Below are 15,419 nucleotides of genomic sequence, written 5' to 3'. Positions count from 1 at the left end.
TTATTAGAGGAAGAACTAAAGCACAAACCCACTTTTTCTCTTTTCCAATCGTGCTCTGATCAGGAAATAATGTAAATCTTAATCCATAGCCACAGTACTGCGCTAATGTAAATTTCTCAGAAGTGTATGTGTATGTGTGTGTGTGTGTATGTATATTAGTCAGTATTTAGTATATGATATAATATCAGATCATCAGATCAGTTACTTTATATTAGAATTGTATGCATTTTTATAAGCAGTCTATATGCTTTTCAATAATTGCCTTGCAAACTTTGAGAAATGCACATTCCCAAAAATAGCTTTGTTTCTCAAGCTTTCCTAATCATATCCAATTGCCCTCATGAATTGAGGGACATTTGCCACAAGCAGCCTCTCAAAATCTTGACTGCAGCCTCCAGATAATTTTGCCATTCTTTATGTTCCCACCAAATTAAAATGTCATTCTGGCAGAGGAAAATTGTTGAATATATGGGAAATAACTTTCTGAATTCCATTAAATCAAAACAGCCACTTATCTAGCCTCTTTCCCAAACCTATATTCTATTATAGCCTAAAGTTTAACAGCTGTTCTTGAATGTGGTCAGTGATACAAAAATTATCAAAATTAAGATAAAAAACAAGACACTTTTTATGAAACGCTGAAAATCTAATAAAAATATGCTAGCAGTATAAACCAGCAACTATATTCATAATTTAGTCTACTACACTTTCTGAAAAGAGCAAGACAGAAAAAAATTGAAATTTTGCCTGCTTTGAGGTTGGGAAATTGGGAAAAATTCAATGAAATAAGAGCCAGATATGAACAGAGCAATTTGCCAAAGCTATGTATCAATCAAGGACCAAACATCAGCCAAAACTACAGTTGGATTTTGAAGGTTGCTAGCAATTACTTTCAATCTTAAAGTGCTGCAGAATGTTTGCTTTTTTTTTCTGCCACTGTACTGCAGTGATTTACTTTTGGGGGCTACATAACATTTTATAGCTGGAGGTTACACTAGCTCAAAGCAAGCTGAAGAAACATGAATTCTGGCAGTTGAAGACCATGCATCTTAATGTTGCTGAGGGTTTAGAAACACTGTTCTAGAAGACCCAAGAAATTATTCCACAGGTCAGGTTCAGATTTCTTCTAAAACAGTGTTTCTTAAACTTGTCAACTTTCAGGTTTGTAGACTTCAGAATTCCCAAGCCTAACAGGAAAAAAAAATGGGTTTCTTTTTTGCAGCCCTTATCCTTTGGCAGATTTTTCCTAGAGAAATTGTCTTGTTTATTCCACAATGTGCCTTGAATATTTACCTGGTGGTGAAAATGGAGACAGGGCAATGTGTACTGCTTCTTCTTGGTTGTCAGCATGGATGGCCCCGTTTTCAATATTCTCATGTCTTCCATTCTGAATCAACTGGCCATTGGAAGAATGAATTAGACGCTGACGCTGAAATGTACAGAAAAAAGCCCAATGACTGCAAGAGCATACTGCTCCTTAAACACTTGCATGTGGTTGATTTATTTATTTATTTACCTGAGCTTTTAAATTCTAAGAAGCTAATATTCCCAATTGTTATTTGTCGTTACATTAGCTAGGAGACTAGAATGAAGTTGCATAGTAATAGTTTGGCTGTCAAGGTACTAGCTCTGTTGTAGAAAATGCTCATGTGCTTCCCATGGTGCAACACAAGAGGGCCAGTTGGCCAAAAAGAAAGACAAGCAGCTGTTCCTGCAGGGTCATCCAAGGCTCCCTCCCTCTACCTGAGCTGGCTTGAAAATGAGCACTGCAGCTAGGAAGGTTCAGAGTGCATGAATCTGACTGTCAACGCTGCAAATACTGTATATTCTTGCTTTGACAATATGCAGAACTGTCTGGTATTTTTATAGTTAAACCAGGCAACAGGGAAAAAGGGAAGAGAATAAGGATAGCCTGGGAAAAAGAAACCGGAAGTAAATCACATCTCCCAAGTTAATTGGAAGATGTGAACCATGACCCCAAAATAAGGGGGGGGGAAATGCTTAGAATGTATATGTGTATGGAAAAGAAGCAGCCAGATCTAAGCATTTCCACCATGCTATACTGACGTCTCTGTAACCTTAATAAATGCTTTTAGGAAAAATATGCCTGAAAGTCCTTTTAAGTGTTTCGTTAATCAGACACATGACACTGACTGCCTGCACAGAGCACCAGCTTGCCCCCCCCCAAATGGTACCTATTTTATCTACATGCATAGAACATGCTTTCAAACTGTTGGGTAGGCAGAAACTGAGGTGAGTGACAGGAGCTCACCCTGACATGCAGTGTTAGGACTCGAACTGCTGGAGCAGAAACCATCTCCAGCATCATTAAGCCACTATGTTCTCAATTAAAATACTTAAAAGTTTAAACAAGTCAGAGTAATAGAACCAGTCTGCTTGGTGCCCTTTAACTAATCAGAGGAGCAGTTAAATCATATTCTTCATCTATTCCTAAAAGTCCTACAGAAGAGTCAAATCTTGATCATCTTCTGAAATACCAACAGATATGAAATTATCCTTATTAACTATGCTTAGTATACTTATATTAATTAAATGAAATCTAAATACCATTAATTAAACGAAAGCTAAACACCATTTTTATCCCACATCTCCTATTATTTTTTAAAGTAAGGCTGCCATTCCAGGACCAAATAGGTTCCTTTAGTCAAGAAAAGTTGCATATTTTTATTTTAAAGCATTTTAAGTTGATGGTCATCACCATATTCTCAGGCAGAGAAATTCATATATTAAATGTGCATTATGTGAAGAGAGCGAAACTTACTGAAATTAACTAGGCTTGTAAATCACAACTAACTGAACTCCTATATATTTCAGTAGTATGTCCTTTTGGTAAGTCCTTATCTTTGAAAAATATTTTCCCATCAATCAGCATAAGGATTTATTTCTTTTTTTTAATAGCTTCAATTTACTAATGGCTTCAATTTATAAACTGAAATTTTCAATAAATTTTATTGAAATTACTTGAATTTAATTTTAATTTCAATTGTAATATAATTCAATTATAAATATTATCTATGTATAATTCATAAAATATTTCAATTTGTAAATTGAAATATAAATACATATTAATTTTTGAGAGCTTACACTATGAAGTAATTACTTTAAGAACAGTACATAGTAAGAATTAAATGTATAGGGCTCATAAAAAATAATTGAGTAAGCTAGACAACATTTTAATTATTTTCTCCACTGTGGACTCACCTCATTAATAATTAACCTGCTTGCCATCCGTAGTCTGGTTCTTGGCCCAAATTTATTGGTAATCATTATTCGCAAGCCAGCTTCAGGGAAACGGTATTTCGGAGGACTGGAACAAATAATCTCATCGACCATCACCACAGAATTGCGTCCATGCTCTTGTATTCCTTTCACTAGTGACCACAATGCCAATTAATAATTCTAATTTTCTATACTTTTGCCCACATTTGTTTATAATGCCCCCTTTAAGTAACTCAGAGGGTATTTAATCTGATGCTTCAGAACTAATAAACCATTCAATTTCTCATCTGTAGCCAAAATAGGATCCGTGTCAAATAGGATGTTTTGCTATATTTGTCCTTCCTGATAATCAAATAAGCAGATTCATTAAACTTTCAGGTTATATTTAGAAGAAAACTGTCTGTTCTTAGAACATGTGAAACTAGTTTAACAAAAGTTAGCTTTAATACATTTGTGACAATGTAACTAGAAGACAGCACCTGCCTAATTATGACCGATCTACTTAAAGCTAAGTAGGGTCAGACCTGATTAGTATTTGGAAGGAGATACCAGGAAAAAAAAAACCCTACAAAGAAGGCAATAAGAACTATTTCCTTACTGTTAACCAGAAAATTACTTTATACTGTACTAACTTCTGTTCTAGACCAAAATATGTAACATGCAGTTGTGAGTATTAGTAAAAGGAAGCAACAATCAATGCACATAATCAAACAACAAATGCTACCAGCTAGAAACAGCAAGCACAATAAGGCTGAGCAGATACGAGACATATGTGTTAGAATACACATTGCAATTAAATAAAATAAAATATTAACTAGTGCGAGAAGTATATGGGCAGTTGTGTGCCAACTAAAGGGCAATGTTATTCTCTATTGCCCTGGTTACTCAGAAGCAGGGCTTCACACAATCAGTTTACTTATGTTAAGAAGAAAATAATTAGTTTGTTAAAACCAACCAACCATTAGTACATAATATTCAATTTGAAGGCATGAAAGTCCGAGGAAAACATTCATTCAAGCCACACAATTAAAGATGATTCTCCAGAAAAATCTCACACATGACAACTGCAGGTCTGTGATTTCAAAAGAAAAGACAGAAAAGGTAATCAAGGAAAAAGCTTAAAATTATTATTTTCTTTTGGGCTATGCATTATGATTAGAACAATTTTTCCACACATTCACCATGGCTGACTTCTGATGGCAGGTTCCTGTTGTTGCAATGAGATTCAGGGTTGAGCTGGACAACTAAGCAGAGAAGATTCCAGAAGATCACATTCATTTTTGATTGTGTATAACCAATTAACTAATTTACACTTGCAGGGTAATGAGTATGAAAAAATGGACTTTAGCAAGCTGAGGATGAAAAATCTGTGAACTGTTGTGGGCAGACAATCCACTACATAAGCCATAATTACATAATTGCTAGTACAGTAGGAAACAGACTAAAGTTTTCACCTTTCCATTTCCCCAGCTCACACTTAAAAGAGTGCCTTTGGAATGATGGCATTGATACTATGATTTGTAAACAAGTTGACATACGTAGAGGAAAAGGTTAATATATGCAGGAATCAAAAGCTTTTTTGGCCAGCCTCTTTTGGTCTGGTTAACAATAACACCTGCCATTAAAGGATGCTCTATGGTTGGAAATGACATCTACCCATTTATATGTAGAAACAGGTATTACAATTATGGAAACATTCCAAAACTACACATACAGTATTTTTTTGCTTTAATAATTATACAATGGCTTTTGACTGTGTATAATCTGACAGTGGATAAATCACTGTGGATAAAACATGGGTGTACTGGACAAATTCATCAACCTACTGAAGAAGCCACAGTTCAAATGAATCATAGAGCAATGAAATGATTGAAAATTGGAAGAGGACTATATTTTATTAATTTAACTTATCTGCTGAATATTGCTTGAGAAAAATGCTGGATTAGAAGACAAACATTTCTTAAGTGGGAGGAGGCAAGAGACAACAAGAATATTAATCTCTATATATGAACTTGTTGTAGGCATTTATAAGATAAAACGTTAAAATTGCTGGAGAAACAACAACAATTTGAATATGCTGATGATACCACTTTGATGGCTGGAAATAAGGAAAACTAAACAGGGCTTCACCTTATTGAAGATAGAAAAGAGTGTAAAAAGCTGGTCTTCAATATTACAAAAGCCCCTAGGAGTAAGTCAGCATACAATGTCAACCTAGTATAAAAAAAGAAGTTGTAATAATTTACTTTTCTAGATCCAAAAATTCATAGGGATACTAATAGAAACCATGAAATAACGAGTTGTTTGCTACTTTAAAGAAAGACTGTTACAGCTAGAGAAACATATTAAAATACTGAGATACTACTCTAACAACAAAGCTTTATAATTCAAGGCCACCATTTCCCAGTTGCAATATACTGCCATGAAACCTGAAATATCCTAAAAGCTAAATGAAGAAAATAGATGTTTTTGAACTATGGTGTGAAAACAATAGCTGAGAATCCCTGGACTCTAAGAAGAAGTAATTCATAATTAGATGATATGGAATTTGACTGTTCACTGGAAGCATTAATAATGAAACTAAAACTTAAATATTTTGGAGCTGCAAGGCAAAGGCAATAATAATTGGAATAGACCTTGATTCTGGAAAAATAGAAGGTAATTGAAAATGAGCCCAACAGAAGATAAAGTAGAAACTATTACTGATAACAGAAGCAGGGGCTGCCACAAAGAAGAGGGTGTCAAGCTATTTTCCAAGGCGCCTGAAGGCAGGACAAGAAGCAACGGGTGGAAACTAAGCAAGGAGAGAAGCAACCTGGAACTAAGGAGAAACTTCCTGACAGTTAGAACAATTAACCAGTGGAACAACTCCAGAAGTGGTGAATGCTCCAACACTGGAGGTTTTTAAGAAGAGACTGGACAGCCATTTGTCCGAAATGGTATAGGGTTTCCTGCCTGAGCAGGGGGTTGAACTAGATGACCTCCAAGGTCCCTTCCAACTTTACTATTATTATAAGCATGATTCAAGGAAGCAGTTACTGACAGACAATCCCAGCTTAATGATGTCCACCTGATCATGAAGAGTAGGAAATGTCTGAATGACTGAACAATAACAGGAAGACTGTCTTTCAAGGAGGAAACATGTGCTAACCAATAGATACTGGAAGACAAAGAAAGCTTAAATAATTCTATAATCTATATTCAGAACACAAAACAGAATCACATAGGTCGTCAGCAAATCTATACGTTGAAAGCCCATTTGCACTGCATTTAGTTTTTGCATTACTGATCCACAGTAAATTTGTTGAATCATAAAAAATGAGTTAGGAATTCTGAGTGTGAATTTGGCTAGAAACTTTCTAAAGTACTGTTGGAGATTCTCCTATCCTTTAACCACAGCCCTAATGCTTGTTAAGTGGGAGGAGGCAAGAGAGAACAAAAATATTCATCTCTATAGATGACTTGTTGTAGGCATTTATAAGCTAACACAAAGCATTTTGAGCATTTAAACCCACTTTCTTTAATTTGATGCCCTTTAAATTCCATAATTCCAAGTCAGCATGAATCCAGAATTATGGGACCCAAATTAGTTGAAGTCTAACAGATCTGGAGTGCACTAGATCTGGGCATTAAGTTAGATACATCTAGTACAGAATGTGCGGCATGGAAGAATTATTGTAGGAGTAAATACTACAAAATATAGTGGATAAACATCTTACAGATATGGCTCAGTAGAGAATAATTAATGGCATAGGAGCCAAGAGGTATACTCAGCTGTGTGCTAAATCTTAAATGAAAACTTCTCACAGAGAGCTTGCATATTGCAAAGTGGTTTACTGATAAAACCCTTAATGGACTTCAGCCTCCTGTAGAGCTCCAATACTTCATCACTGTGCAGAAAATAGTTTCAACAGCTGAGCTTTTCTCATTTCCATCTATCTAGAGCTACCTGCTAAAATGCCCTCTCCAGTTTTCCTTTTTCTTCTGGCCATTCTGATCTTTTTTGGAATGAACTGCAACTGAAAAAACTTGGGGTCATGAAAAAAAAGTAATGAAATATTTGTTGAAATATTTGTTGTTTTGTTAGGTTAAGGTGCCACTTTTTGTTTTTGCTCCAAAAACAACCACAACCACAACCTAAGAAGCTAGTCCTCTGGTATGTGGACACATACTTGAGACATTGCATCTTGATTCAATACAAGTCTGCCTATGTATTTCATCACTGTGAGTTTCTATGGACTGGGCCAGAGCATATAAACAATTTTCACAATAAAAACAGAGGCACTGTGCTGTTATACTAAAAGCACAAACCTTAGTTGCAAAAATACAAGCTTTCTCTCTTGCATAGAAGACTTGTCTGAAATTGGATTTTCCACTCGCTGAAGAGCTTTGTGTATATAAGAACCTTGTACCAGAAGCTTTTTAAAAAATGTTTTGTTCCTTGTACCTCTTGAAAGCAATAAACTTACAAGCTTCAAGATAGCAGTCTGAAAACCTTCCTTTTATCTGCTACCCTCAAGTAATAGAATTCCTGCTATCAGAAAGTGGAATGTAGTTGGCAGAGAGCAAGTGCCCTTTTTGGAGGCAATAATCAGCCTCTGAACTCAGACAATGGACAAGGTTAGGATGAGATCCGAGCTTTGCTGACTCCTGAGAGATATTAACAGATATCCTAAGCATCCTTGCTGGAAGCAACCCTCAGAGCTAGATTTAGACTGATGGTCGATTTGACAAAGTAAAACACAGTCTAAAAAGCTATAGAACAGACTTCAGCACTGCAGTTTATTAATCCATGGAGAATTTCACTTAACAGAAATAAGGCCATCTCTCAGCTCTTGAATGGCACAAGATACGAGATCTCTGTATATTCTTCATGAACATAAAAACCTTCATTTTAGCTACAGGTATACAATGCCTTTTCAAGATATTATAATGCACTCTATGGATAACAAGCATTTGTTATTCAGTGGCTAGAATATTTCCCCATGCAGGGAAAGCAACAAAGCAAGACAAATGCATAGTGATAAAAAGTAAAAATGTTTACTTTTCTTTTGAGTACTTTTACTGCTTGCAAATCTCATGACACTTATATATATCCTACATCCAGGTTTCTCAGCTATATTTTGAGGTGGCAGTTTCATTCAGAAGTCCTCTCCTTTGGAAATAACGGGATGCTAATGATCAATTCTATTTTTTCACCCAGCATGATTATGATGATCCTGAAGATCCTCATTCTAACATTAACTCTAATACTGAAAGAAATGTTTCTTTTCAAATTATTTGAAAACTCTCACCTTCTTAGAATCTCCTGCAAAATCCTGAGCATTGCTAAAGGATTATTTTGAATAATCTGACCTGAAGACTCATCTCAAGAAGAGTACCACACAGACATGATAGGCCTTACTACTGCTCTGTATTAATTAAATACACGGCCCAGAATATGTAATTACAGAGTATTACAGAGAAGGATGAGTGACCCTGGATTGCTTGGGTTTGTCCAGCCCATTTATTAAACATAAATACATTTATTTTAAGATGGTGGAAATCTGCCATCAGAGTCTGAATCACTAATAGTGAATAGCATTGTTTCCAAGATCCTCTGCTCAGCTCATGTCTGCTTAGCCTTACCTTTCCATAGCAATGGTATGGATGGATCATCACGGCTAATGTCATAATATTTATTACCATCTTCCAGTTCACTGTTCACAGTGTTGCCATTACCAACATTCATACTTTTGATAGTAAAGAAGTTCTGCATCTTCATATTGAATCTAGAAGTATAAAGAGAAAAATATTAAGGTTTCAAAGAACAACTCATAGCTCTGGCTCTCTTCTGTTCTGTTTCGGGGTCTCACAACCACTGGGAGCAAGTTGGATTGTGATGCATCAGTTTATCAAGTGTCATCTAATTTGAGAATAACTAGCTGATGATTACATTATAATTAGGCCCCTCATGATCTGGCCAAAATTAAGCACTGTTAGATCCCACTAGTTTCAATGCCTATTAAAGTGATATTTATTTCTCTCCCACTAAAAGCAAATGTGCTTACATTTTCATTTGGATCATACAAGAAATGAGAATATTACAGAGATCTATGAGCCAGGCAATGGGGCTGTCATATCTATGTTATATACAGTAACTGAAATGCTGCAACATGTTCCCGATAAGCAACATCAATGATGGAAGCTGGATTGGCTTAATGACTGTGTGATTCATGTAATGTGGTGATTTAATGACCATGACGAAAAAAGGTCACAAAACAGGGCTTGACTAGCTTAAAAATTGCCTTGCTTAGCAATGGAAGTTCTGATCTCAATTGTGATCATAAGTCAAGGACTACCTGTACTGTGTTTTCAAAATCCATGTTGCTGAGGGATATGCGGAAGAGAGAGGCCAGATTCATGAGTCCTTCAGAAGAGGAGAATTATCCATGAACCTAACATAACTTTACAGCATTACCTCTAACTCTGATTGCATGATCCAGTGGCTGTGTATCACAGCACACCAGGCTTTTGAACTATGTGTTGCTCCCCTCTGAAATGTTTTCTAATTTGGAAACGATGATTTATGACACTGCTGTAAAATAATTATGTTGATTATTATTTCTCTAGCATTGCAAAAAGAAATATAAAAGAAAAGCCGTTATTTCTTGCAAGGGTAGCTGATTAATAGCCAATATAAAAACTAATTCAAATTCTCCAAAGCCAAATCCATAAATGCAAGCATGCTTCATTTTGAATTAGAGCTTTCTTTGTGCAATCCCCCCCTCAATTACTTACCTTGGCTGCTTACAATGCTCTTTCAAATGGGCTATTTTGAATATGAAGAAATAAGCAGAATATTTCTGATATACAGCCGCTTCCTTAGTTTCCTTGGAAAACTACTTCCCTTGGATGCATTCCATATTCTTTGCTCTTATAATGCAACATTGGACTTCAATACCCATTACCTCAACCTCTACTGCCAAGGGCTATGCTGGCTAGTGATAATGGAAGTGGTTTCCAACATACTGGAGGGCACTAGACAGTGAAAGGCTATCATAAACACCAAATGTTCTTGTTTATCTCAATTTCAATAGCCCAAATGTACAAGAATGAGACTCAAGTTATTGCAGACAATATACATTTAAGCAGAAAATCCACTACTAGTTGGGGAAATTAACAGCAATAAAGCAAGCAAAGTGAGCTATTCTTAGTAATCTAGCCAAGTACATTGCAAGCTCATACGCCTATTTAGCCACACATATTTAAAGCGCAGAGAAGAAGTTAAGAGTACTTACTTCATGATAAGTATATAGAAGGAATACATAATGATGAGTATAAGGCTTTCCCACCTCAAATAAATAAAAGGAAGGAAATTAGTAGTATAGCTAGTGCCATTTGTGGTAGTGATGCATATTTTCTGTGGAATATATCATATACACTATTTCCCACTTCTAGCACTTCATATATTAAACCAAAGAAGTTGTTGTGTCTGCCTGTTCTTTGTACCTCTTATTATTCACTCCTTCCTGCAGCCAGTTTCAATTTGTTTTTCTCTCAATGCTTCATAGTGTTCTTAAAACCAATCAGTTGCTACCTTCCACCTGTGCAGCTGGTCTCCCCAGCTCCCCCCACAACTATTTCTAATCAAAAATATTGCCAAGGCAGAACAAGCTCTTACACCACATCACCTAAACAAACTTAAGAGATAGCTATCTTTCCTTAGGTGGGAAATTGGCTGAGAGTCCCCAAACTCTCCCCCAAAATAAATCAATTGAAATAAAGATTTGCTAACAACATAAAAGCCCCCACATTTTAGAAGGACTCTAGATTCCTTGAAAACTCTGCTGATAGTTTTCCGATCACTGATGAGTGGAGCAGAGCAAAGTGTGCCAGGAAACCATTAGAAATAGCTATGAAACTTCAGGATCCAAAAACCTTTTGCCTTACTAACACATCAATAAAACTGGTCCACAACTATCTGTCTCCACCTGTAACAGAAAGAAAAGAATAGCTCCCCATTTTTCTATCCTGATTACAGAAAGAATCCAAGTTGGAGGATGTGCTGGAGATTTTACAAAAAATAATCCCATCCAACCCCAAGAGTAGATTTGCTCTGCATGTCCAAGTTTACTTCTCTTAATCAAACAATGTAAGAAATGAAAAGAACCACTTACCATACAATTTTCTCATCATATATAAACTAAAAAAAGAGTGAAAAAGAAAGGAAAATTGAATAATTATGTAATTCAAGTGAAAAGAAATTTGGCTACATTATAGAGCACAGTGGCATGCATACATATAATGCTGAGTATAGAATGGTCTCCAGGCAGAATCATTCTAGGACTTTTATTCTCAGTTACGGCTGATTTTTGGTCCTAAATCATTTTTTCAGTAATGAAGGCCACCTTCGGTGCCATATCAACACTGGTGCTTGATGATGTATGTGTAGCATTTTTGAGGTAGGGCAAGCTTGGCAAATCTGGGAACCTCCTGATATATTAAGATTACTACTCCAAGACTTCCAAGTGAGGAGAATTGGAGGTCAAGTTGAGAAGTTTGTTGTAGACAGTGATTACATTATACGGTGGACAGAGCTGCAAAGTCCAGGTTAAGAGGCTGTGAAAGCACTGAAGATGCATGAAGCACTGGATCTTCCTATGAATAGAAGATTTCCTTAAAATAAAAAGCAGTATGTCGTTCTTGCATTTCTAACTTTACAGGAAAAATACCTCATTGGCTCACTGATCCAAAATTCAGTACAATATGTACTAAGAAAAAAAATAGGTAAATGGTTTAATTTGGACCACAGGGAAGGTGTTATTTCTGCATCACATTTGACTACCAGTTGTCAAGATCTGGAAGCTTCAGAGGCAAATAGGTGACTCATTTGGGGAGAATTAATGGATTTTTATCATGAACAAAGCCAGCCAGCCCTAGAATAATTAAAAGCAATAGTTCATAAAGCTAAAAGCAACCTTTAGCATTCCTGGACATCTCTCAAAGTTCATGGCCGATGTCTTTCACAGGTCACATGGTGGCAAGATGAAGCAGCCATTTAAATTTCCTAGTAATTTCCTAACACAGGATTATATTGCAGCTTAGGAAATGATAGCAAAGTCTCTTCTAATATTGCTCCTGGTTGTCATCACTGCCAAACGAGACCATCAGGACCTCAGGCTGAAGGGGAATTTGCCAGAGCTGTTTTTGCAGAAATTCAAGAATTAAAGCTCAACGGGAACTATTCGATGTACTTTCTTACGTCTTCTATGCGACGAGGACGATGTAGACGATTACCAGTCTAAATAAAGAAATAAATTCTATAAATATATCCGTAGGTAGGTCACCACCCTAAGTTTATACAGTTGTTGATCAAGAGACACACCTACGGTGAAGACCTTCAGGTAAGACCCGGACCCCAACAAAGAATTAGCTATCGGTTCTGCTGAAATGGTGCGAACCAGCTGAATCCCACCACTGCATCCATCTCAAGTAAGTTATCCCGGACAGTTACAACATTAAAATAACAAAAACATTTAAAAACATAAAACCAAGGGCAGCTGCAAACAATAAGAAGATGGTTATGTGTTTGGATGCATCTCTTAATTCTCAGCTAGCATGGTCATTCTGGGAAGTTGCCTTCTCACCTGTTCTAAAAGGTATCAAGACTGAAGCACACAATCTAGTATCTTATTTATCTATCCATTTACTTATTTACTTAAAACATTTAACCAACCTCTAGCCAACTCTGGGTGGCTCCCAAAATCCTTTGTGTGGGATATTTTATTGGGAAAACCCTCCATAAGGAGGTCTATTGAGAACCAAAATCTCAAGCTCAGCTATGTTCAAGAATATGGTGAAGAAAACTGACAAAACTTACCACAATAAGCACTACTACAGACACAGTGTAGTAGACAGAATCCCTGCACACAGACCACCAAGTGAGACGGACCACCTAGAAAAAGGATACAATTATTCCATATAGCAACCTCTATATCAGCAATGCTTGGATGTTAGATTTTGCCACAGATTCTGAAACCTGGGAGCAAATTGATAAAATAAGGTTCATACATGCATTCATATCCCATTACAATCTTATCACTTACTAGTTAGCATTGCTATCCATTAAAAGATATCCATTTAAGAAAGAACATTTATGTCTTTAAAAACAAATTCTGAACCTGTGTTTTTCTACACAATCTTGTACTATCTTAATTTCTACAGTTTTACATTATCAAAAAAAATATCATGCAGTGAAGTCATATGAAACTTCCTGATAGGGCTGGTACACTTTGAATCCTATCAATAAAACAGGGCTATTTCATGGGATGCAGGAAGTGTGTCTTATTTGTCACCATGGCTGCCCATTAGAACAACATCCTCCCTTTAGGATGGACCTTGAAAATCTGTTTCTGTCCTCATGCATTGGGCAGGATGTAAGATGAACCTATATAATAAAGCATATTTTGTGTTTATTTGCCCTCAGTGCAATGGATGTGTTGCAGTTTTAGAATTTCATTCAATTTCTTTAAATGGTTTTTTATTATTATTCTTTGTAAATCACCCAGAGAAATCTGACAAGCAGGCAGCCTACAAATCAAATAAATAAGTTAATCAATCAGAGAGAATGAAAATGTAAATACTCTACTCATTGAGAAATTAGTGTGTCAGTCTATGTTAGAAAAACTAAACATTCTTATGGCATCTTAAAGAATGAGATATTTGTTGTAGTGTAGGACTTGTGATTTGTAGCCCATATATGTAAATAAAAAGTTCATGCCATTCTAAGTTATGAATATATAGAGATAATTATGCTTAGGTGTGGGAATGGATATTAAACCCTGATGCTCTGTATTATCATCCAACAATTAATAACATATTTAATTACAATAACAATTAACAGGATGTTTTCCTACCTTGATACTCAGATAACCTCTCGAGTATCTGATTAAGTGGACTATACACTATCCCAAAGTATCACACAATAAATTTGTTAGACTTTATAATAATAATAATGATAAAGTTGGAAGGGACCTTGGAGGTCATCTAGTCCAACCCCCTGCTCAGGCAGGAAACCCTATACCATTTTGGACAAATGGCTGTCCGGTTTCCTCTTAAAAACTTCCAGTGTTGGTGCATTCACCGCTTCTGGAGGCAGGTTGTTCCACTGGTTAATTGTTCTAACTGTCAGGAAGTTTCTCCTTAGTTCTAGGTTGCTTCTCTCTTTGGTTAGCTTCCACCCGTTGCTCCTTATCCTGCCTTCAGGCACTTTGGAAAATAGCTTGACTCCCTCTTCTTTGGGGCAGCCCCTGAGATATTGGAACACTGCTATCATGTCCCCCCTCGTCCTTCTCTTTGTTAAACTAGACATACCCAATTCCAGCAACCGTTCCTTATATGCTTTAGCCTCCAGTCCCCTAATCATCTTTGTTGCTCTTCTCTGTACTCTTTCTAGAGTCTCAACATCTTTTTACATCGTGGTGACCAAAACTGGATGCAGTATTCCAAGTGACACAAAACCTTTCTTTGTTCATACTATTCCCAAAATATTAGAACAGCTTTTAGAGTTTACACAATATTTGTACTTCCTACAACCTGGGAACAGTCATACATACATTCTGTTTTATCTTCTTAGTATGGAGGCTGGAAATCAAATACCTTGTTACATTATTATACTATTTGAGCAATAGAGTGAAAGAATGCAATTCAAAGGAGTGGAATATTATTTACTTGGCAGGCAGATGCCTTATAATTGGTTAATACTCTAATGAAGATGAAATAGAAAGGAGATTGCAACAGGAACAAGAATATTATATCACAAATACTGTTTGGACTATCTTGACTTACTGTAATGATTACTGATTACTTGGCTAACTGCAATGATTACTGATTACTTGGCTTACTGTAATGATTTCTGCCTGAATTCACTTAACACAATGTGTGAGCCATAATGATTGCTTATGGTTTAGCATAATATGCAAAGCCAGTCATCTGTGATATGCTCAATAAACCCCATTTAATCATAGTTTAGAATAACATGCAAAACATATTTCCGAATAACTTCTGAGGTGAAGGATCAAATAAATAGCTAAACTTATATAACAAACCTTAACTTCCAGAAGAGATTCCTTTAGGATTATTATCTATTTAAAAGCTCCACCAGAGAAAAACATATTTACAGAACAAGCAATATTTCA

The 15,419-nt window shown here is 36.1% G+C and overlaps 1 protein-coding gene across 1 annotated transcript in view; it reads right to left on the bottom strand.

The window, feature by feature from the left end:
* SLC24A4 (solute carrier family 24 member 4) overlaps nucleotides 1-15,419 on the bottom strand; it is a 111,871-nt gene that overhangs the window by 10,992 nt on the left and 85,460 nt on the right. Inside the window, exons 7-12 of the mRNA XM_029286303.1 lie at nucleotides 13,103-13,177; nucleotides 11,400-11,425; nucleotides 10,521-10,574; nucleotides 8,869-9,011; nucleotides 3,223-3,392; nucleotides 1,294-1,429 (exon numbers count right to left, since the gene is read on the bottom strand). Of these exons, the coding sequence (XP_029142136.1) occupies nucleotides 1,294-1,429; nucleotides 3,223-3,392; nucleotides 8,869-9,011; nucleotides 10,521-10,574; nucleotides 11,400-11,425; nucleotides 13,103-13,177 (604 nt within the window). The remainder of the gene's footprint in view (nucleotides 1-1,293; nucleotides 1,430-3,222; nucleotides 3,393-8,868; nucleotides 9,012-10,520; nucleotides 10,575-11,399; nucleotides 11,426-13,102; nucleotides 13,178-15,419) is intronic.

Source organism: Protobothrops mucrosquamatus, unplaced genomic scaffold (assembly GCF_001527695.2).
Source record: "Protobothrops mucrosquamatus isolate PMUCROS unplaced genomic scaffold, P.Mucros_1.0 scaffold_211, whole genome shotgun sequence".
Lineage (NCBI taxonomy): Eukaryota > Metazoa > Chordata > Lepidosauria > Squamata > Viperidae > Protobothrops > Protobothrops mucrosquamatus.
Note: the sequence above shows the minus strand (reverse complement) of the source record. Positions and strands in the feature narration are given on the sequence as shown.